At 38.1% G+C, this 25082-nt stretch overlaps 1 protein-coding gene and 1 non-coding gene across 4 annotated transcripts; both read left to right on the top strand.

Moving 5' to 3' along the window:
• The first annotated feature begins 14665 nt into the window (after positions 1–14665).
• On the top strand, positions 14666–14799 carry LOC118969289 (U4 spliceosomal RNA). The gene has a single exon (XR_005057248.1). It is a non-coding gene; the product is annotated as a U4 spliceosomal RNA (small nuclear RNA).
• A 910-nt stretch (positions 14800–15709) lies between these two features.
• On the top strand, positions 15710–24472 carry CCNG2 (cyclin G2). 3 transcript variants are annotated; one of them, XM_037003328.2, is made up of 9 exons: positions 15728–16212; positions 16776–17083; positions 17175–17312; positions 17946–18083; positions 19125–19375; positions 19567–19645; positions 19730–19828; positions 21724–21929; positions 23042–24472. In XM_037003328.2, exons 3-9 carry the CDS (start codon positions 17175–17177, stop codon positions 23163–23165), a joined length of 1035 nt encoding a protein of 344 aa, XP_036859223.2. In that variant the 5' UTR covers positions 15728–16212; positions 16776–17083; the 3' UTR covers positions 23166–24472. The 3 variants fall into 3 exon arrangements, with proteins under 3 accessions (XP_036859224.2, XP_036859223.2, XP_017525461.3); XM_037003329.2 differs by lacking the exons at positions 16776–17083; positions 21724–21929 and adding an exon at positions 21993–22050 and having other exon boundaries at positions 15710–16212; XM_017669972.3 differs by lacking the exon at positions 16776–17083 and having other exon boundaries at positions 15731–16212.
• Positions 24473–25082: the final 610 nt, after the last annotated feature.

Here is a 25082-nt window from a genome sequence, read left to right as displayed (position 1 = left end):
GGATGATATTGATGGATTTTCAAATGTTGTACCATCTTTGTATCCCTGGAATAAATCCTACTTGATCATGAAGGATGATCTTTCTGATGTATTTTTTATTTGAATTTGCTAATATTTTGTTGAGCGTTTTTGCATTTATGTTCATCAGGGATGTTTGTAGTTTTCTTTTTTTGTGGTGTCTGCCTGGTTTTTATATTAGAATCATGCTGGCCTTGTAGAATGTGTTTGGGAGTATTCCATCCTCTTCTACTTTTAGGAAAACTTTAAGAAGGATGGGTATTAGTTCTTTACTAAGTGTTTGATAAAATTCAGCAGTGAAACTATCTGGTACAGGCATTTTGTTCTTAGGTAGTTTTTGATTACCAATTCAATTTCCTTGCTGGAAATTGGTCTATTCAGATTTTCTGTTTTTTCCTGGATCAAGCCATTATATTCTTCTAGAAAGTTGACCATTTCTTCTAGGTTATCTAGTTTGTTAGCATATAATTTTTCATGGTATTCTCTCATAATTCTTTATATTTCTGTGGTGACTGTTAGTGATTTTTCCTTTCTTATTTTGATTCTATTTATGTTTGTAGACTCTCTTTTTTTTTTGATAAGTCTGGCTAGGGGTTTATCTATTTTGTTTATTTTCTCATACAACCAGCTTCTGCTTTCATTGATTCTTTCAATTGTTTTATTCTTCTTGATTTTATTTATTTCTTCAGTGAGCTTTATTATGCCCCTGCTTCTACTGACTTTGGACCTCTTTTGTTCTTCTTTTTATAGTTTCATGAATTGTGAATTTAGACTGCTCATACAGAGTTGTTCTTCTTTCCTGAGGTAGGCCTGTATTGCAATATACTTCCCTTTTAGCACAACCTTCTCTGCATCCCACAGATTTTGTGGTGTTGAATTATTGTTGTCATTTGTCTCCATATATTGCTTGATCTTTGTTTTTGTTTAGACATTGATCCATTGTCATTTGAGAAGAATGTATATCCTGTTGCTTTTGGATGGAGTGTTCTGTAGATATCTGTTAGGTCCATCTGTTCTAATGTGTTGTTCAGTGCCTCTGTATCCTTACTTATTTTCTGTTTGGTTGATCTGTCCTGAGGAGTGAGTGGTGTGTTAAAGTCTCCTAAAATGAATGCATTGCATTCTATTTCTCCCTTTAATTATGTTAGTATTTGTTTCACATATGTAGGTGCTCTCATGTTGGGTGCATAAGTATTTATAATAGTTATATCGTCTTGTTGGACTGACCCTTTTATCTTTATGTAATATCCTCCTTTGTCTCTCGTTACTTTCTTTGTTTTGAAGTCTAATATGTCTAATGTAACTCCTGCTTTTCTCACTCTATTTGTTGCATGAAATATCTTTTTCCATCCCTTTACTTAGTCTGTGTATGTCTTTGGGTTTGAAGTGAGCCTCTTGTAGGCAGCATATAGATTGGTCTTGTTTTTTAATCTATTCAGTGGCTCTATGTCTTTTTTTTTTTGAGAGGGTATCTCTCATATTTATTGATCAAATGGTTGTTAACAACAATAAAATTCCGTATAGGGGACTCAATGCACAATCATTAATCAACCCCAAGCCTAATTCTCAACAGTCTCCAATCTTCTAAAGGATAATGAACAAGTTCTTACATGGTGAACAAGGTCTTACATAGTGAATAAGTTCTTACATGGTGAACAGTGCAAGGGCAGTCACATCACAGAAACTTTCGGTTTTGATCACGCATCATTAACTATAAACAATCAAGTCAGATATGATTATTTGATTTTTATACTTGATTTATATGTGAATCCCACATTTCTCCCTTATTATTATTATTATTTTTTTAAATAAAATGCTGAAGTGGTAGGTAGATGCAAGATGAAGGTAGAAAACATAATTTAGTGCTGTAAGAGGGCAAATGTAGATGATCAGGTCTGTGCCTATAGACTAAGTATTAATCCAAGCTAGACAAGGGCAACAAAACATCCACGGATGCAGAAGATTTCTCTCAAAACAGGGGGGGGGTGAGGTTCTAAGCCTCACCTCTGTTGATCCCCAATTTCTCACCTGATGGCCCCCCTGCGACTGTGCCTGTCTTTGACTCTATGTCTTTTGATTGGTGCATTCAGACCATTTACATTTAGGGTGATTATTGATAGGTGTGTACTTTTTGCTATTGCAGGCTTTTTCTTTTTTTTTTGGGTGCATAGATATTTATAATGTTTATATCCTCCTGTTGGATTGACCTGTTTATCATTATGTAATGTCCTTTGACTCTTGTGACTTTCTTTCTTTTGAAGTCTATTTTATCTGATACAAGTAGTGCAACTCCTGCTTTTTTCTCCCTGTTAGTTGCATGTAATTCTTTTCGATCCCTTCACTTTTAGTCTGTGTATGTCCTTGGGTTTGAAATGAGTCTCTTGTAGGCAGCATATAGATGGGTCTTGTTTTTTAATCCATTCAGTGACTCTATGTCTTTTGATTGGTGCATTCAGACCACTTACATTTAGGGTAATTATCGATAGGTATGTACTTATTGCCATTGCAAGCTTTAGATTCATTACCAAAGGTTCAAGGGTAATTCCCTTACTATCTAACAGTTTAACTCACTTAGGATGCTATTACAAACACATTCTAAAATTCTTTTTTTTCCTCCTTTTTATTTCTTCTCCATTCATTATATGTTAGGTATCATATTCTGTACTCTTTGTCTATCCCTTGACTCACTTTGGGGGTTGCTGATTTGATTTTGCATCTGCTTAGCAATTAATTGTTCTACTTTCTTTACTGTGGTTTTATTTCATCTGGCAAGAGCTATTTAGCCTTAGGAACACTTCCATCAATAGCAGTCCCTCCAAAATGCACTGTAGAGGTGGTTTGTGGGAGTTAAATTCTCTCAGCTTTTGCTTATCTGGAAATTGTTTAATCCCTCCTTCAAATTTAAATGATAATCTTGCCGGGTAGAGTATTCTTGGTTTGAGGCCCTTCTGCTTCATTGCATTAAATATATCATTCCATTCCCTTCTGGCCTGTAAGGTTTCTGTTGAGATGTCTGATGATAGCCTGATGGGCTTTCCTTTGTATGTTATCTTTTTTCTCTCTTGAGCTGCTTTTAAAAGTCTGTCCTTATCCTTGATCTTTGCCATCTTACTTATTATATGTCTTGGTGTTGTCTTCCTTGGGTCCCTTGTGTTGGGAGATCTGTGCACCTCCATGGCCTGAGAGACTGTCTCCTACCCCAGATTGGGCAAGTTTATATCACTTACCTCCTCAAAGACACTTTCTATCCCTTTTTCTCTCTCTTCTTCTGGTACCCCTTTAATGTGAATATTGCTCTGTTTGGATTGGTCACACAGTTCTCTCAATATTCTTTCATTCCTAGAGATCCTTTCTTCTCTCTGTGCCTCAGCTTCTTTGTATTCCTCTTCTCTAGTTTCTATTCCATCTACCATCTCTTCTACTATATCTAATCTGCTTTTATAGCCCTCCATTGTATGTTTCATTTCAGATATGGAATTTCTTAATGATTGAATCTTCTTCCTAAATTTGTCCTTGAGTTCTTGAATATTTTTCTGTACATCCATGAGCATATTTATGATTTTTATTTTGAACTCTCTTTCAGGAAGATTGATGAGTTCTTTTTCAGTTGGCCCTTTTTCTGGTGTTTGTGGGATTTGGGTTTGGGTTTGAAATGTCCTTTGACATTTCATATTTGTCTCTAGCTCCGTCTAGTGCCCAGAAGCTCTACTCCCTGGTGCTGCTCAGCCCCTGGAGTGATGTCGGTAGTCGCACAGGAGTGGTGCTGGTGCCTATGGGGAGGAAAGAGCTGTTTCCTGCTTCCTATAATATTTTAATATGAGATCTCAGGTATAATACTAGACAGCTTATATTACCTACTACTTATTTCATTACCTTTTCTAACTGGTGTAGCATATATTCTCTGCAATTGAAAAATCTGAAAAGAATTGTTTTCATAACAATTCTCAAAATTATTTGATAAATACATTTGGTTTATCCTTTTAAGTATTTTGTCACTTAAATTTTAGCTGAAAACCGTGTTTTTGACTAATAAGAAATGACTTTCCTTTTTAGAAGTAATAATTTGAATTATTTTATTTTGCCTATTTTGGAATACACTATTACACAAATACACTACCTTTAGCTTTAAAAGTCTTAAAGCTTGTCTTGAAATTGATTACCTTGACAGATGAATTAAAGGTTTGTGTTTTGAAATAAAACTGATTTTGGAATCCTCGTACACTGTTGGGGGGAATGTTAAGTAGTTCAGCCTTTGTGGAAAGCAATATGAAGGTTCCTCAAAAAACTATAAATAGAAATACCATTTGACCCAGGAATTCCATTCCTAGGAATTAACCCAAGGAAAACAAGATCCCAGATTCAAAAAGACAGATGCATCCCTATGTTTATCGCAGCACTATTTACAATAGCCAAGAAATGGAAGCAACCTAAGTGTCCATCAGTAGATGAATGGATAAAGAAGATGTGGCACATATACACAATGGAATATTATTCAGCCATAAAAAGAAAACAAATCCTACCATTTGCAACAGCATGGATGGAGCTTGAGGGTATTATGCTTATTGAAATTAGCCAGGTGGAGAAAGACAAGTACCAAGTGATTTCACTCATTTGTGGAGTATAACAACAAAGCAAAAACTGAAGGAACAAAGCAACAGCAGACTCATAGACTCCAAGACTGGATTAGCATTTATCAAAGGGAAAGGGGGTGAGCAGGGCAGGCAGGAAGAGAGGGAGAAGGGGATTAAGGGGTGTCATGATTAGCACACGTAGTATATGGGGGACATGGGGAAGGCAGTATAGCACAGAGAAGTAGTGACTCTATCATATCTTAGTACTTTGATGAACCATGACTGTAATGGGGTATGTGGGAGGGAATTGATAATAGGGGGAATGTAGTAACCACAGTGTTGCTCTTGTGAAACCTTCATAAGATTGTGTATCAATGATACCTTAATAAAAAGGTAAAATAAAATAAAACAAAGCTGATTTTAAGTTGGTGGGTATTGCAGGATGATAAATATCTAGTACAAGTAGAGAAAAGTTCAATTTGGAGTTTCAAGTAATTCATTGAAGCCCTATTTCTACTTAGGTATATATTTAAGCTCACTTTAAACTATGTATTTTTAATTTGATTTCTCTACAAATTGACAACTGAGAACTTATAATCAGTGATTCCGAATGATGATCTTATGAAGTGCATTACTATGTTCAAATGACAGTGTTTTAAAACACATTTTATTCACAGATGAAAATAGCTAAGGAGGTACACACACATACACACTCTTGCAGCATGCATATACATACGTGTGTGAGGTAAAAAATTTTAGGATACCTTTTTATTAGCTGAAGAAATACTATTTCCTTGCTCCAGTGTTTTGTGTTATTAAATATGCATTTTGTATTTATGTGTTTCCAACTGTGTGTGTGTGTGTCTGAATATATGTTTATGTATGGATATATTAAGAATAAAAGCAAAGTTTTCTCCTATATATGGAAATAATAATTGTATGTTTAAGTATATTATCTTGAGCTTTCTGGATTATAGTCCCCAAAGCCAAACAACCAGAGAATTGTTATTGAGCATCTGCTCAGTGTTTAGCTTTATGTAAAGAGAACAATCAGAGGTATAAGTCATCTGGCCTGTGTTTTTAAACATCATGAAAATAGGTAACACATGTTGGTGAGAATGTGCTACAATAGGAACTTTCACAGAGAGCTGATGGTAGTGGAAATTGGTTCAATTGCTCTGGAAACTCATTAACTCTACTTGATCCAGCTGAAAATGTACATGCCCTGAGACCCTGCAATTCCATTTATAGGTATACTATAGAAAAACTCTTGGATGTTTCTTGGATGCAGGGTGGGATGGGTTTGGAGGAACCTGAATTGCAGCAGTTTTTGACATAGCAATAAACCGAAATGATTTCCAAAGTCCATCCACAGCAAAATGGATAGAGTGTTCCATTTTCATACAGTGGAAAATTACATAGCAGTGAAAATTGCCATGGCTGTATGCAAACATGGACGAAGCTCACAATCATAATGCTGAGCAGGGGAGGGTGGCAAAGCTGACCGCACCTGGTTTCTCAGGTCAGGACCCCATCAGATACTCTCCCAAAAAGGAAAACCAACCATAATGTTGACCAAAAAAATCACAGAAAAATATATTTAATGTGAGTCCACTTACATACAATTCAAACATTAAACTATGTATAATCTAGGAATATAAGGAATATATATAAAGTAATCTATTTCAAAAAGGAAGGGAATGATTAACTGAAAATTTGGTATTAGAGCTACTTTTAGGGAGAGACAGTGGGAGATGTAATCTGAATAAGACATCCAGAAGTTTCAAAGGGACAGATAATGTTCTGTTTACTGGCTTAGGGGGTGGATATACAATCACTTGCTTCATCAGTGGTCTTTAAGTTTTACCTACACTATCTATACTCTCTTGTATGTGTTTTTCACAATACACTTCAAAATACATATATCTGAAAACAGACCAGAAGATTTCACATCACCATGAGAACATTACTTGTGCTAGATTGTTTGGTTTCAGAAGATTGCTTTTTCCACATTTTCTGTAAAGTGTTTTAATTATTTTCATGATTAAAATATATCAAAGTAGTCCATTCTCATGTAAATATTCTCATGTCACCTAAAATATAACTCACAAATGTACCTTGAGAGTAGTTTTAGATAGGATCATGAAGTTCACAAACAGCTGAAAAATACTGGTGTTAAAAGAACATCTTGAAGGTTCTACCAACCTGTACTCTTGAGTAGCTCAGATGCTGTTAATCTTAGGGCAGAAGTTCTTCAACATTTAAAAATGAATATAACATTCCGAGTTGAAGGGACACAGTCATGCAGTAAAAGCAACTTTTTTAGAAGGCACCAAGGATCACTTCCTCTGTACAGATTTGGCTAATCTCTCTCTCCCTTCTGAAATAACTATTCTCTCCCAGTCTTGCTGCTATACTTTGTACACAATCTTATGGTTACCCAGATCACATAATAATATTGGTATGTGTAGACTCTGTTCACCCCAAATGGGCTTCCTATGGCCAGGGTCTAACTATAATTATTTTGTGTCTCCTATGTCCACCACTGAGATTTGAATAAAATAGCTGCCCAGTTAATGTTTACTAAACTGAAAGTAGCGAAGATTTTTAAATGCACCGTGGGCTCCATTTATAAAACACGTGGCTGAATGTTCTGAAACACAAACCTGAATGTTCTTGGAAGCCAATCTTCATGTGCAAAGAGTCAGTAGGTTTCTATAATGTTTAAATATAAGATCAGAGATAACATTATTATATCCATCATAAAAACTTACAAACATTTATAACATGATAAACTGGTAACTTCTGGGTACATGCCAAGAGAGGCATCTTCACATATTGTATTTATGCCACCCCTCTCCATCTGCATCCTCATTCTATTCAGTACAGGTTATACAGTTCAAAGTTGCTATTTTTAGCAGTGAGCAGAGGGCCTTGACTTCTTATAATAATGGCATGCAGGCTCTGAGAATAAGAGAGCAGAACCTGCCATGGTAGGGCAATCAGAATATTTGCCTATTACAACCTTCTGTTATAAAGACAAAAAATGCTCCCATGTCATAAGATGGAAAATAGCCCAAATGTATGCAAAATAGCCTTTATTAGAACCAACAGGAACACAGCAGCCATTTCCCATGGTCCCTAAACATTTGCTAACTACCAGTGCGACAAACTCACATGTTTCAAAAGTCTTTAGACAGCTCCCTGTGATGTCTAGAGAAAGGCAGAAAAGAAAGAGCCTCTTTTTTTCTTCCTCTACTGGCTGGAGTAGTTGGACAGAAACAATCAGTCTGCTTTGCTAGAAACGTTAATCCAAAACTCTAGAGTGAAGGCAGTTAATGCTGGCAGACCTGGTCTCTATCTGGACATTTTTCTTTTTTTCAGATTAGTTTGGTAGAGAAAAATAATATTTCTCATAGTATATTCACTTCTTATTAAGAAAAAACAAAGGAGAAAATAATACACTAAAGCATGCAGGTGAATACTTCATTGATTAAATTTCCTAATAAAACATCCAAATCCAAATTCTTTGGTTTAGGCTAACCTAAACTACTGATGCAACTATTTTGCACAGAATTTAATAAAAACAGCCAAACAGATCAAGCTTCTGTCTGATTTGGAGTTTCATTCTCCTTCTTCCTGAATACCAGAATCATTGTGTAAAATAGTGGTTGAAAGTGTGGATCCTAGAGTCAGATTATCTGCTAGTGACTACCGATTTCAGCTCTGGCTGGCTGTGGGATCAAGTTAGTTAAACTCTCCGGACTTCTCTTTCTTCCATGTGTGTTATAGGCATTAAAATTGTGTCGATACATATAAAAATCACTTGGTCATCAATAATTAACTGTCAGGCACTGTACTAAGAGTGCATCTATTGTGAAGCTAATGAAATTTGGTTTCAGGGCCTTTCCCTTGCACAGGCTCCTTCCAAGGTCTCAAGATGAGCCCTAACAGAGTGCTCACATACAGTTTTTTTTTGAGTTCTCCAAATTAAGACATTTAAACTGCAGTCAGTTAAGGCCTTTATCTCTGTCCATATCAAATTGCACTGTACCATTTTCCCTCATGTTTGCAGGTGCTTGAATTTCCACCATTATTTTGGCATCTGGGTAAGGGGAAGCTGAGCAGGGACATATCATACCATTTTAATTGAAATTTGGAAACACATTTTAAGATGTTTCAATAAAACAACTAAGAAATTACAAACTCCTAATCTGAAAGAAAGGTGCCTTCTTTTGTCACCTATAAATGCTTTTTTTAAAGAACTAAGAGAAAATTCTGATAACAAATTAATGAGATATAAAATAAAAGTGATAAAAATGTGTGAGGAAATCAATGGAATGTGCTTAGACATAAAGAAAACATTGTAACAGATTATTTTTTTCAGATTATTCCAAAAGCAGTATTTCCTTAAAAGGAAGATAGAAATTTTTAGTAGAAGTAATAGATAGGCTCTTGGATTGTTTGATACTCTAATTAATGAGGAGGAAGGAATCATAATATCATTTTGAAAAAAACTGACATTTCTTGATTTGAAACAAAATATTGATATTGACAAAGATAGCAATTAATAAACTCAAAATATGCTTCTGCAATAAGGAAACAGATAACAAGCTAATTAATGAGTATGGCCAGCTTTCACTGATGCCCTGAATTTTTACAGCTCACACATGAAAAAATTTTGATAGTTTTTCTCAAATCAGACATCAGTCCTAAAAGAGAATATGATATTAACAAGGAGTTATAAAACTGGAATATTTTAGATATCAACAATTTAAAATAATTATCCATGCTGGAATAAAGACTAAAAAATATTTTTCTCTATAGAAAATTATATTACAATATTATACAACATTATAAAGTATTATAAAGAAGTGTTCAGAGACTTTGCAGCCAAAAAAATTGGCAAAAAGTTTTATAGCCATGTATCAGGCAATTTATTAATAAAAATTATGGCATTACTCAGATTTTTTATGTTTGTGAGTGTGGAAGATTTTATTTTCCAGAGATGATCCCCACATCTCCAATCCTACATGCTCTTCTTACAAGATAATTGACATTCCTTTCATCACAAGGTGGGGTCTGTTTCCCTCCCCTTGAATTTTGAACAGAGCAGATATGTCACTGTGGCTGAAGGAATGCTGAATAAGGCAAAATAACAGCCCCACAAAGATGTCCATATCCTGATGCCCAGAACCTGTGACTATGTCATGTTACATGGCAAGGGGGAACTAAGGTTGCAAATGAATTAAGGTTGCTGATTAATTGACCTAGAGATGGAGAGATTATCCTGGATAATCAGGTGAGCCCAGTATAATAACAAGGATCTTCGTAGGTGGAAAAGAAGGGCAGAAGAGTCAGAGTTGAGGAATTTGAAGGTATTATGATGTAGGCTTTGAAGGTGAAGGAAGAGACCATGAACCAAGAGATGCGGTAGTTCCTAGAAGCTGAAAGAGGAAATGTATCTTCCACAGAGCCCAGAAGGAACACAGCCCTGCCAACTCTGTGAGTTCAATCTAGTGAGATCTATCCAAATTTCTGACTTGCGGAACTATCAGATAATAAATTTGTGTTGTTATAAGATACTAAATTTGTATTAATTTGTTATAGTAACAATATGAAACTAGCATAGAAGCTATGTGACTGCCAAGGCAAATTCATAAAAGGAGATACAGTGATCACCTGCTTGTCTTCCAGCCTTGTCACCATGCCATAAGGAAGTAGAAAGGCCACATGGAGAGGCTACAAACATAGGCAAGGTGGCCACCAGCCTCAGCTGAGTTATCAGCCCATGGTGAGCACCAACTCCAGACACACGAGTGAACCATGAGATGACTCCAGCCCAGCCACCATCTGAATGTAACCTCATGACAGACCCTGAGCAAGGACTGCCTAGCTGAGCTCAGCCAACCCCAGAACTATGAGTAGTGATAATAAAATTATTAGTGTTTTAAGTCACTAAGTTTTAGGGTAATTAAAACTTCTTAAAATTGACAATTTTTTTCTTGACTTGTCTCATTTTAAATACTCACTTTCACATCTAATACTGTATTTGGAAATTCTACTCTTTTTCTTAGAGATAACCTCTCCAAACTATAAAGTTTCAACCCCTCCTAAAAAAATTGGTTCTGCTCCTGAATGTAGCCAGAATGTGGTTGAAAAACATAATAATATGTAATTTAAACAAATCTGAGGATCTTTGAAATAAAGCAATCTTTCTTTTCAGAAAAAAAAATCCTTCATTTCAGACACTTTAAAGTGTTAACAAAGCAAAATTTAAGCTTATTTACTTATTCATATCACCTTAAATGTCAAATGCCTGTTTATTTGAGATCAAAGTAAGAGATAATTACTTTCACAGAAAATAAAAACTTCCTTTAAGAATAAGATGATATATTCAACAGATGTCTCCTACATGATTCTTTGCTGACAGTGTCAACTTCCCATAACATTGTGATGTCAAAAAAGACAGGAAATATCTGGCTTAAGCTATGGTTCTTGAAACATAAAAGAAGAATGTGCTATGTAAATAATAATGCACAATGTCCCAGAATGCAGTCTGGATCACTCAAAATATATTTGGTTTGGGATAGACCCACCATTTTGATTAAATCAGCTCTGATATCCAGAATCACCATGTTCTCAGTTGCGTTCTGCATTGAGAGTCTTTCCGCGCCATGGCAAAGCTACTTCATTTATTTCAGTTAACTTTTAGCATAACAGAAAGAGCTCTGGGTACTAAAGTAATGCGTGGGTCACAGAGTCAAATGTGCATTGAGTTCTCAGGTTTCACAAGATAGTTTGTACGAGGCTAACTCACTTGCAAGCTAGCAGAACTGGAACAGCCTAACCTGACTGTCTGGGAAAACTCTTGCTGTGGTCATTTACAAGGTCTCTACAGTGTGGGTAATATCCACAGTTCCAAAGCTGAGCACATTAATATCTGGGAATTAACAGCTGTGTATATCCCTAACCCTTGCATAGATAAACAAACAAGATACAACATGCTTCTATGCTTAACAACAATAGCAATAAAATATCTATATGGTAAATACATTGTAAAATGTTGGATATGCTAATTTCAGGTTTGAGGTCTTGTCCTTGAGAAAGTCAGAAAGCAAAATATATGAGATGTTCACTGATTTATTCTATTGATTGCTTGAAGAAAGGGATTAATTGCTTATAAATCATGTCATTCTTTCAAGTTCAGATGAAACAGTGAGCTCTCATTGAAAAATCAGAATCACTTCAAGATGTCACCTCAGGCTGCCTTACTATGTATGCCCTCCCTGTTCTCCTTCCCTGGGACAAGCATTCCCGGCTCCTTAGCGCCATTTCACTAGCTAGGTTAATCTAAGCAGAAAGTTTGGGACCTCAAACTGCCCTTAATGACAGAAAACAGCTGAGCCATGGAGCCAGAAATAGTAAGAGGGGGAGGTGGAGTGTGGCTTTGTGTCAGCTTCACCAGTCCTGATCCTGAGCTGCTTTCCTTTCAGCGCTTTCCACCAGATTCTTTTGATGAAGAGAGGGATGATATCTTATTTTCCTTCATGAAGTCACAGTATTGTGTAAGTCCCAACTGCCTAGGTATGCATATAATACAAGTGCTTTTGCAGATGTTTGTATCTAATCTTTACGCATAGTCTAAACAACTACCCCTTAGTGATGTTTTGCCCTTAATTTGTTTTTCAGATTAGAAAACTGAGGCTCAGGACAACTGGGATTATTCAAGGTAGTATGTGTAGTGAGTGGAATTTGGGACTCAAAGTCAGACATTCTGATTCCTTGGCTAAAGCTTTTGCTTTATACCTCCAAAAGTACCAGGGAATATTCTAGGACTTTTATTTATCTATTTTGGTATCCCTGAGGCCTAGTATCATGTCTGGCTTCTAGTGCATATTCATTAAATGTCTGCTGAATAAAAAGTTAGGATTTATTGTCCAACACTATCACTTGTGAGGAGAAAGATAGTATCTGGAAAGTTGTGAGGGAATTTTGATACCTTACAAAGTCCAGTGAAGTCCTAGCATGAAGTGTACTGCAGCCACTCGGCAACAGCCCTATTTTCTTTTCAAGATGGAAGCTCAAGTAAGAGTAGGTTTGAAGGACACTCCTCACCAGTCAAGGATTCACTGAATGAAGAAAGGCATTGCTTCTGGGTGGGTGAGCTGCTGCTCATTTCCCGCTTTGTGCCCACCTTCTAGTTTCACAGCCTCAGATGTCCTTGAGGACAAGTTTCCTGTCAGGCCTTCATGGGGTAAATGGGGACCAAGTATCACCTGACCCCACTGAAACCCCATCACTGTGCTGTAGAAGACTAAGTGTCTTATGATGAAAGAAATCCCCTCAAAGTCCTTCGGGACTGCCAGATTTCTGATTCCCCATTTGTATGTGTGCACAATGCACAGGAGTCTCCCTCAAAAAATCTTAGGAAAGGATTAGAAGTAGCTGAGAGGTAAGACTGAATAGCCTAGAGAAGAATGTCTTTATAAACAAGACCTACAGCTACAGCAAACTAAGCCAAAAGACAGACAAATAGAGCCTGGAGAAAGGCTGTCATTAAAAAAATAAAAAAATTTTAAGAATTAAAAAGAGGGGATACATTAACAACCAACCAAAAAAATCAGCAGAGTAAAAAGGGAAAATTTACATCATTTTCTCCCCTGGAATATCATCATTATTAAAAAAAGGTGTTTTGAAAAGACAGTGATGTAATAACATGACCAGTACTTTTTAATGATTGCTTTCCTTGATCTGAAGTAGATAAAGGGCTCTATATTAGACAGCTTGATCAGTCTTTACTCCAGTATTGAACAGGGTTTGCCAAGAGAAGGAACTTCAGCTCCACTTGCAAGTAGGCTTGCTTGTTTTACCTTTAGAGAACTTCTCATCATTCAAGAGGCTGCCTGTTATCTGTGGCATCTTGCTGCACTGATGGACAGTGACTGCATTGGGGTATGGGTGGGGACTTGATAATATGGGTAAATGTAGTAACCACATTGTTTTTTCATGGGAAATCTTCGTAAGAGTGTATATCAATCATATCTTAATAAAAATTTTTTTAAATTAATTAATTAAAAAAGGCTGCCTGTTAACAGGTACATAAAATACCAGTTATGAAATTGCATATAGTATACATTTTGTATAACTTTACAACAGTGGTCTAAACAAAAGGCAATTTCTCAATCCATTTCTTTCTTTTGTCTTACACTTTCTCTATTATTTAAAAATCTTCTACAACATAATTTTACATTTCCTCTTTCACATCACTTATTTTATATTTTATGTTCCTTTTCTACCTTTGCCCTCCTATCTCCAATCTCCTTCATGTTTTGGCTACAAACTCTCCTTTTTCTCATGGTGGTGTTTTCTGTCCAGTTGTTTCTCTCTCTGGACTCTGCTGAGCCTCTTTATGCACTGTACAATGCGCTGTTATCTATGTAATTCTAATCTCAACTGTATTTTCCATGTTACTTGCATGCCCTTATGTTTTTCATCATAGATTTCCAGCAAGTTTATGTCAAATAATAGTTTTCATAATGTTTAAAGACTCAAACAAGCATTGAATAAAGTTATGCAACCTGTAAATCACTTAAAAGTAGCCTATTCATTTACTTTCCAAACCCCTAACAAGGCCACATCTCTGAAATACAAGGATTGGTAGTTTGAGCTCCACTCCTCTGGGTTGCTCTGTGCTCCAGACTTAATGTCTCTAGCTGCAGTTAATATGCAAAGGGATCTATTTCTAAAATTCCTTAGCTGCTTTGGAAAGAAGAAAAAGCTGCTGCTAAAGCTGTTATGTGCCTTCTCATATTTTACAAAACAATTCAAAGAAAACAAGCTGAAGAACGGAAAAGAGATACCTATTTCTAGGGGCTAATTATTTAGATTATAACTCGAGAATATGTTATTTACTGATTTGTGTGTTGGGAATTTAGGGAGAAAATAAAGTAGCCATAAATGTTGGAGGGGAATTTCTTAAATCTTCCAAAGATTTTCCTTGTGAAAGTTTCTCCAGCCTAAGTGTCACCTTTTAATAACAATACTAATCATAAAAGACAATAAACGACAAATGGAGCTTTGTACAGTGGCAGTATCGTAACCAATGAGGTTTATCCGAGGCGCGATTATTGCTAATTGAAAACTTTTCCCAATACCCCGCCATGACGTAAATAATGAATGAACGAATGAATGAATGAATGAAACAAATGATAAATGGGAGACCAAGGACCAGGAGGCCTCTTGGAGTCTTTATTAAAACAGCACAGTTACAACCTCTGGAATTATGCTACTATAATTACTAGATATTTATGTATCCTCTTCAGTGTGCACAGGTAATTTTTTACAAGCCCCTTCAATGAACAAACTATTTTTATTAGGGAAAAATTTCAAGGTACCCAAAAGTAGAAAGAATAGTATAACGAACCCTCTTGTACTTATCACCCAGCTTCAGCAACTCAATTTTTTTGCCCATCTTGTTTCACCTCTCCATTTTTTCCTCTTAGTCAGAAAAACTTTTAAGGCAAATAATAAAGGTGACAGTATTTTACTCCGTAAGTATTCCGTAATCACCCGAACACTGGATGACTTGGTTACTGAAAAATGGACCCACAGGGCAAAATGAATAACGCACAGATTTCTCCGGTGGTGATGGAAGAATTGTCACAAAGGTTATTTATGTGTTCCGGCTCATTGTGGGTGAGCACCGAGCTGTGGCCTTCCCCTGGGACCCGCGGAGGTGGCGGGCGAGCAGGCGCATACCCCAGGGCCAAGCCAAAAAATTCCATCTCAGCGGCAGCAGGCGTACATGCGCGATCCGAACCCGGCGTTGCTAGGGCCCCAAGGAAGAGAGAGAGAGACCGGATACGGCACAAACCAATCAGAGAGCTCAAAAGAGTAATCAGCTAGCCAATCCGATTTCGAGAATGAATCAGAGTCTCAGCATTCCGCTCGTGCCCCCAGGATCCAATTGGAGAGCCGGCTACTTTGGGCGGACTTTTCAAAACAGCGAAAACAAAACACATCAAGGACCTTTAAAAGATGCAGTGCTACCAGAAACAATCTCCTTCCGCCTTCAATCCTGTCGCTCCCTTTCCTCCCCGCTCCGGATCAATCGCAGAATTACAGCCAACGCCCAGGTTCCACCCTCCGCCCAGGAACCGAGAGGGAGGAGCGGCTCGGTAAAGCAAAGGCGAGCTGAAGATTCCACAGAACCGCCCGGGCACAGTGATTTCGGGGAGGAACTCTTTTTCAAAGACTTTTGCGGAGGCAGAGGATCCATCCGCGGGAAGTCACGTGCCCCCCCTGGGGGCGTCGCAAACTCAAAAACAGAAACAAGCGGTTTGCTTGGGTCAGCGCTTTCCCGGCGGCACTCCGGGCTGAGGAGCAAGGCTTGAGGGGCCGGCGCTGCGCTGCAGCCAAACGTGGGTGCGCGGGGAGCGGGATGAGGCAGCGACCGTGAGGCTAAGGCGGCGGCGGCAGGGCAGCAGGTTCGGATGGCGGCCCGGGGGCACCGCTGAGGCGGCGGGTTCCCGACCGTGGGGGCAGGTCCGGACGCCTGTGCAGCGCCCAGCGCCCTCCGGGCCGCGGCACCGCGGGCCAGTGGAGGCGTGCATCCCTCACGGTGAGGGGGCTTCTTCGGCTTCGCGGGGTTCTTTGTTCGCGGTCGGACTCGGGGGAAGGGTGTCAGTGCCCGCCCCTCAGCCCCGGGAGCGACCCCGGTCCTGTCCTCAACTCCAACTCGGAGGAGTGGGACCCCGGAGGGGGAAACGATGGAGAGTCACGGAGGCTAAAAACAGCGCTCTGGTCCCCACCCCCGTTTTGTCGCGGCGGCTGGCCGGGGTGGTGCTTTTCGCATCTCCAGCCCCGGAGCTCCGCACAGTTGCGGAAACGGGCCGTCAGGAGACGGACGGGTGTTGTCCGGGCATGGGGCGAGCTGGATTTTTGTCCACCGGCGGGGGGGGAGTGGGGGGAGCGCCGCCCCACCGCTCCTGTGGGCCGGGGCTCTGTCCATCGGGTGTATCCGGAGTTGGCGCTGCCGTAGCGGATGGGGAAGGCTTGGGGGCTGGACTCCGGAGAGGGGCTTCTGGAGCTGGGCTCCCTGGAGGGGCGGGGCTCGGGAGTCTCCTCCCTCCTGTTCTTTGTTCAGTCGCGAGACTTTTCTCCCCTTCCCCCTATTGTGTAAAGCGCCCACTCGCAGAACCTGCTGCAGTAGCTGCCCCCGGTGCGTTCCGCGGTAGCAGAGGCCCCTCCCCCATGGCTTCAGGTGGGGCCGACCGTCCGGACCCAGCCGCCCCGGGACAGTTTCCTGTTTGTGAAACCGCCGGAGGCTGGGGCTGGCCGGTCTGACCCAGCCGTGGCCGGTGGACGTGCCTACGGCCCCTCCTCCTGCCACACCTCCTTGGCGGTCGAGAATTGCGTTGGGGTTCTGGAGGACGTGACTGAACCCCTCACCCGCTCGTCGCCGGGGTGTGCTGGGGCGCCTCTCGCTGGAGGTATTGGCATCGGCTCTTTTCTGCTCCCCCTTATCCCCTCCCCCCTCTCCCCAGGATACACTCGTAACTGTGTGTAGTATCTTTGTTGCAGATGAAGAATTTGAGGGCAGAGTACTTGGCAGGTCATGAAGGGGTCCAGCTCTTCGGATTGCTAAACCTCTACCTACAGCAGGAACAGAAATTCCAACCTCGAGAAAAAGGGCTAAGCGTGATCGAGGCAACCCCGGAGGTAAGTTACCAGGAAAGGTTAACTTGCTTAAGCAGCTGATAGAGCTGGAGACGATAACTTTTTAAGTTGAGTCAGGACTAAAGGCTGCAGAGTTTCTTAAGACCAAAATCGGTCTTCCTGGAGGACTAACAAATCTTAATATACAGGGTCATGCCTTTGTTTCTTAGCAAGTTAGCAAGAGTTAGCGGTACTAACTCTGGGGAGGTGTTTCATCAAATGTGTCGTCATCAGCCTGCAGCTTCTGGGTGGGAGACTCCCTCGGAGTTCAGCAGTTCATTTGTGGAAATGCCTTCTGCCTATGAAAGAACTTTATAGTAAACTCTTAAATGAATAAAAAACAAAAAAGAAACCAAAGCATTCCATCCATTACAAGGGAATTATATTTGCTATAAAATCCCTTGGAATTGTGGGAACAGTTCACTGTATATTCAGCTGTTGAAACTCATGCAAATTTTTTAAAAGCGCGAACATATATAAATTTTGTATTTGGAAAACTATAGCTTTACTTAAGTGGTACTACTCTTTTGCCCCATATTCCTGAAGATAAAGGGGGAAAAATTGCCTTTTTGTATTGTGTGTATTACCATGTAATTCTCAGAAAATCATAACTTTGGCTCTTGGTTTTTATTGTAGAATGATAACACTTTGTGTTCAAGATTGAGAAATGCCAAAGTAGAAGATTTAAGGAGTTTAACCAACTTTTTTGGATCTTGCACTGAAACTTTTGTCCTGGCTGTCAATATTTTGGACAGATTCTTGGCTCTTATGAAGGTATTTAACAAACTTTATAAATACACCTTCATTTTTCTGTGCCTGGTGCCTTGCACAATACCTTGCACACAAGGATTCAATAAATATTTGACAAATGAATGTAATTATGTGTCATCAGGTGAACATTTCGATAAAGAGACTACAAAATTGTGTTCGATTTTAAGTTAGGTTTTGCTATACCTGTTAATAGAGCTTCTCTTTGTGGATGTGACATAACTAAGACTACTGTTTTTAGGTATTCTTTCTGTATGTGTATGCAGTCCTTCAAAATGAGGTGTTTATATTTTTTCCATCATGTTTCTGTTGGAGCCTAAGTGTTTTTCATACTGAAACATGACAAAGGGAAATACAGCAGTGTGTTAAAGGTGACCTACTGCCTTCCCCATGAGAAGTCTTTTCAGAGCAGGGGAGCCATGGTCTTAGTAACAATTACCAGCAACTGTTAGAAAAATGAGGCATTCTTCCGCCAATAGGATTGCTCTCAGCTGCTGGGTCAGTTTTCAGTGCACTGAAAAGGAAAGGGCAGCCATCTGTCCATGGCAGCTTTTATATATGCTCCAATCTGTACAACTGATGGAATATTTTTTGGGGCAAATTTGCATTGACGTGTATGGGATGATTCTTAAAGATAGGTAAATAAGAACATAAAAAGATAGACTGTATTATTTTTATGTCCAAAGAAGTAGTATATTATTTTGGTGTTGAAAAGCTTAATTTATTTTGGGGGAGAGTATACTGTTGCAAATTTTGTAAGCTTAAAATGCAGTATGTAATTGTGTTAGAAACCTGGCTTTTGAACTTGCACTACGTTTTTTACCTGCAGTTATTTAATTAAATGCTCAAAAGAGCTTTTTCTTTTTTTTTAAAGGCAGTTTAAAATGTAAAAATAATTTAAATTGTGGGTGAGAGTAAGTTTAGGGAAACAGCTTAATGTAGTTGTGTTTTTTCTTAAGGGGCATCATTACAACATGACTTTAAATGTCTGCTTTGCTGAATCAGAGTTTCAGCTGTTAGAAGAAGCTTTTGTTCTTTGTTTTCCAGGTGAAACCTAAACATCTCTCTTGCATTGGAGTCTGTTGTTTTTTGCTGGCTGCTAGAATAGTTGAAGAAGAATGCAACATTCCATCCACTCATGATGTAATCCGGATTAGTCAATGTAAATGTACTGCTTCTGATCTAAAACGGATGGAAAAAATAATTTCAGAAAAATTGCACTATGAATTAGAAGCTACTACTGCCTTAAACTTTTTGCACTTATACCATACAATTATACTTTGTCATACTTCAGAAAGGTCAGTGGGATCAAAAATTAAAATTTTGTACTTCAGTATTGCTATAGTTAATAGTAAAGAATTAGTGCCAATGAAATTTATATTTTTACCCCTGCCAAACTTTGAAATAGCACTTCTAGTGGCAAGTCCTTAAAATCATTTAAATCTTTAGAAGCTTAATAAATATTTTGTCCTTTATTTTCATTATGTAGGAAAGAAATACTGAGCCTTGATAAACTAGAAGCTCAGCTGAAAGCTTGCAACTGCCGACTGACCTTTTCAAAAGCAAAAGTAAGTTGATTTCTTGCTTACGTATGTCTCACAGTTTCTATTTTGAATTTTTAAAAAATATTTTTCTTTTTTTTTTTCTTGTAGCCATCTGTATTAGCTTTGTGCCTTCTCAATTTGGAAGTAGAAACTTTGAAATCCATTGAATTACTGGAAATTCTCTTGATAGTTAAAAAACATTCCAAGGTAAATATATCTTCAGTTCTTACCCTTCAAAGCATGTTTCTTTTGTAACGTTTCTTTTTTTATACCCCCTGTGGTGACTTAAACACGAAGTAAAACTTTATGGGGCTCTTAACTTTTATACTCATTATCTCAAGTGTTGAAATTCTCACAATACAGGTTTGACAGTATTACGCTGAAAGGGAACCAGGTCACTTAGCCTTAGCTTCTTCCTGCATTGAGATGTTCCCAGTTCTTACCAGCTGATTCTACATTGCCTCATGCACATTGTTCTAAAATGCATAATAGGAGGTAGACTTGGTGAATACACTAATGGCATCCCAGTACATCTGTATGGCTGAATTGAATCATCCCGTTTAGTAGCATTGCCAAAAGGACATCATCTATGCTTTTCTTTTTAACTCCTCTAGGCCAGCCCAGTGAGTTTTTCAGTCATCAGGATGTATAATACAAAAAAAATAGTCCTTTTTCATAAACTAATAATCTAGTCGGAGATACTTGGAACTTAACATGAGGTGGTATGTGTTGTCATTTTTTATTGTGTGTCTCAGTGTCGGATAATACTGAATATAGGTTTTGTTGGCAGAGAAGTAGGCCAGACCATAAGAGGCACCGTGACTGGGAGCCTGCTTAAACTGAAAGAATCTTAGTGAAAGTTTGGGCAGCAAAGGCTCAAAGGCTGATGGTAACAAAGTCGGTGAACTAGAAAGGCTTGGGAAGCATTTGGGGGTAGGCTTTGTAGATAGACTATCTAGGGGATAGTCCCAAGCAGGAGTAAGGATACCCAACACAAATAGTGGTTTTTGGAAGCCAAACATGGAAATGAGGCAAAGAGTCATAAATGACCAAGATTTGGATCTAATGATGAAGAGAATATTGTCATCATTGAGGTAAATTTTAGAGAAGTTTATTCAGGTAGGTAGGTATCTAGCAGATACTTGAGTCTGGAATAAAAACTGAGAACTTAAATCATAGTTGGAGGTTGAGATTTGAAATTTTTCATGAGGATGTAATAGTTGAAACCATAAGAAACTTGTGGGAGTCTTCTGTGCAGGCGTTTGTTGAAACTCTGGGTTTTCAGCATTGGCAGTTTCTGCATTAGGAGCCAGTGAGGAAAGTTTGCTGGTAAGACAAGAGCACTTTCGGGTGAGAGAGGTTTTCAAGAAGGAGTTGGTCAAGAGTATTGAATTTGATGAGAGGCCCAGTATGAGAGTTGGGAGGTGGTTATTTGATTCCGAGGAGGCAATGGCAGTAGAATGAGAAGGGAGTGATAAAAGCCAGATTGCAAGGGGGTTAAGAATATGGCTGAAATTATGTGGAAATGGAGCCCAAGATGATACAAAATTCTCTCTCATTTGTGGTAAAAATATTTGTGAATCATTTTGTTTTTAACATAACTTCTAGCTTTTGTGTTAATCAAAACAATTATATATGCTTGCTAATTGACTTACTAATAGACGTATTTTTAGGTCAGTGTGTTTTCTTAAAATAGGCAAAGCTTTCTGTGTACTGACTGCTATGTAAATTGTTTATTGTGCTCCCCCTTAAACTAGTGGTTACCAAATTTTTGTAGTCATAAAGAGATCTAAAACAAAAGTACAGTTTTATTAATAAAAATTCTAAGGTAAATATGTTCAGTTTTTACTCTGTAAGTTTCATTCCTAATGTTTCATTTTCCCTGTGGTGACTTAAATACTGAGTAATACTTTTGACTGCAGGTAGAATCACCTGGGAGCTTTAAAAAATAATGTGCCCAGATCACACCCTGTATCAATTACATATGAACATCTGGGGGTGGAAGCCAGGCACCAGTGTTTTTTAAGGTTCACAGGGTGGTTCCAAGGTGCCCTAAGGTTTAGGAACATTGTTGTAACCTCTTCATTAAAATATTTTTCCAGGTTAATGACACAGAGTTCATTTATTGGAGGGAGTTAGTTTCTAAATGCCTAGCTGAATATGCTTCTCCTGAATGCTGCAAACCAGATCTTAAGAAATTGGTTTGGATTGTTTCAAGGCGCACAGCCCAGAACCTCCACAACAGCTATTATAGTGTTCCTGAGCTGCCTACGATTCCAGAGGGGGGTTGTTTTGATGAAAGTGAAAGGTAAGTAGATACCTTGACAAACCTTCCTCAGACTGAATATTACTGATTTTATACTCAAAACAGAAACCAGGAATATTACAAGACATCAAAGAAAACTCCTACTCTAATAATTTTTCTTCAGGTGAGAAAACAAACCAGAAGTGGTTTTCTTAAAACAGGCAATAATTTAGAAGTGTACCCCTCACCCCTTTTCTTCTTTACTAAAACAAAACACTGTTGTACAATATATGCCCAGGACTTAACACCTGGTAATTTGTACCTGTTCACTGCTCTTGTCTCCACTGCCACTAATCTGCTCTTTGCATCTTTAAATTTTGGTTACTTTGTTTTTAGATTCCACATGTGAGATCATTCGATATTTTTGTCCTTCCTCTGACATAATTTTATTCCTCCCCCTTTTAAAAACCGGTTCTCATCTCCCTTGTTCTTTGAAATACAGTTTTAGTTAAAAAACAGTAACAACAAAAAACTGAAACAGCATTCCAGGCTTTTCAATGTTAGCATGAATTCTTAATGAAAACATGCGAAGAGGCTGTAGGTTAAATGATTGTAAAATTAGGGAACTACCATCACAAATGTGACAGACGTGAATGTTTTTACAGTTTTGGCAAATGCCATTGTCTTATTTAGACTTAACTTTTGTTTGTAAAATGAATTACTTAATTTCATTAAATTTTATTGTTCTATGCTATAGGATAAAGGACCAGAAGTTTCATTTTCATAGTCTATTGGTGTCTTTGTTTGGTATCTGAGAATATGGGTGATAGAATTATTGGCCCAAGGAAGACATCAGAACATGTTAGGAGATAACGTTCTTAGTCTACATTTATTGGATCTTAAATATTTATATTACTTGCTGATAGTTATTAATTGCATAAGAATAACAGTTTGGCAGATAATAATTTGTTTAAACCTCTTAAGAAAGTATTTTCTGAGTAGATTACAATGGACTTCACTTTAGGAAGTTCTTAAAGGTTTTGTCTCTGTAAAGCCTAAATTTTGAATGTTAAAATCCTGAGAGTAGAGATACTCGTTTAGCAGGTTCATTTTACCTTAAAACATTTCAGTGTATTCTGAATAATGGAATCTTGTTTGCCTCTCTTTTCCTCCAGTGAGGACTCTTGTGAAGATATGAGTTGTGGAGAAGAGAGTGTCAGCAGCTCTCCTCCCAGGGATCAAGAGTGCACTTTCTTTTTCAACTTCAGAGTGGCACAGACACTGTGCTTTCCCTCTTAGACATCTTGCTGTTCTGTGTCAGGATTTAAAATGTTTGTATAGGTCTCAAAGCAATAAATGGGGGGAGTAGGTAGTTTCCTGGTCCAGCCCCCATTCTGGCAGGAATTGTGTGGACTGGAATACCTACCTTCTATTTATTATTCAGATCAGATCTGGCCTATTTTCATATTTAGTCCTAAGCCATCAAATGGGTTAGTTAGTGCCTCTTAAATAATTAACAATACTTTAGACATTGGCACTTTATTTTTCTCATTGATCTTTAGCTATTTGGGGGAGGAGGGAAAGTGCTAATACCTTCAATTTCCTACTTCCCAAGAAGATTTTTAAAGATGAATAATGTAGCTTAAACTTTCTGTAAAGCCTTCAGTTGTCTTTATTTAAACCAATAGGGAGTGTTCAAGTGCTTCCTTAGGGACAGTGATAACCCTGTATTGGTTTATATTAGGTCTCCCTTCCCTCATTTTCAGAACAGAGAATATACTCTTAAATGTCAAACACCCTTTTTTAGTGTTTTTTTTTCCTTACGGTTTTTAAATGATCATTACTATCTGATGCAGACTTTTTAAGCTTGGGAATTATAATACTGACATTTCTGTGAATTTTAATACGTAGTCTTGAGGTATCTGCTAAAGCAGGAATAACCAATAGAGTAGGTTTGTTAGATAGTTGCATTTCTAATACCTAAGTATTGTCACACTGTAGTATTATTTTAATAATAAATCCATAATCTGCTAGTTTTGCATGTACCTGTGTGAAAGCAGTTCAGGAAGTTGCACAGAACTAGGTAGCTATGGAATTAAGTATTGATCTAGTAGCACATTTTATCTCATTTTCTTATATTAAAAAGTCTGCATGATTATATTTTATTTCCTTTGTAGTTCACATTTCATAAATAATGGTATTAGTATATGGGTGCCAAGATTGAATATGAAGTAAAAAATCCCCCAAACATTGTAGTATTACAGTTTTAAGTGTATCTGTGTGGTAGTATAGCCATAAGAATATAGGGGTTTATAAACTCTGTACACATGAAATTTTGTACAGAGAATTTTCTTAACTTTTACAAATTGTATATGAAAATGTAAATCTTAAAAAAATTGTACATAAAAATACTGTATTTTTTTACTTTGTGTGGTAGTTTAGTCCTTGCATGTAAATATAATTTATTGTATTCTGTATTACAAATCATATACATTGGTGACAACTTTTTTTAACAGTAAGTCAGCATCCATTGGATGTTCCATGAAGTGGATCTTTTTGAAGTAATAATAGATTACAACTCAAAATAAAAACATTAGTGAATTGTGTACTTGTTTGCAATTACATCTTATTTTTCTGGTAAAAAAGAAACAAAGTGCTTGCTGTGTATCAGTGGGAATGCTTGAAGTGAGGCTAGACTATCTCCGGAAGAAGCCCTCTGTTTGGTCACCAGAAGTCCTCTAGGTAATACTTCAACACAGTTTGGCCCTTAGTTTGGAGAATACTGAAAGCAAATCTGTTACTTGAGAATTGACCTCTCTCTGGGGTGGACTCATATAAAGAGTGGTGTATTAACCTCAATGCCTATTAATTTATAGTGAAAGGCAACAGATTTTAAATTCAAGTATACCAGAATACTCAGGTTGGCAGATAGGACAATTTCTGCAGACAAGCCAAAGTCTAATCAGAAGGGTTGCTTGGCAGGTCAGCACTTAAAAGAGGTGTTAGCACCAGGCAACCTCTGGTGCTTTGGACCTCTTGCCAAGCTTTAGGCTTACATTGCAAGTCACAGTCTTTTTTTTTTTGCATAGGGTCTCTAGTTTGACTTTGTAGACCTTTGATTTCTCTAATTGGCTAGAAAAAGATACTGAATTTGTTTAATACCTCTTCTCCATTGGAGATGTGGGCATGTTTTCCTGCTCTTACTGGAGAGTATCT

The sequence above is a fragment of the Manis javanica genome, chromosome 5, assembly GCF_040802235.1.
Source record: "Manis javanica isolate MJ-LG chromosome 5, MJ_LKY, whole genome shotgun sequence".
NCBI lineage: Eukaryota > Metazoa > Chordata > Mammalia > Pholidota > Manidae > Manis > Manis javanica.
Note: the sequence above shows the minus strand (reverse complement) of the source record. Positions and strands in the feature narration are given on the sequence as shown.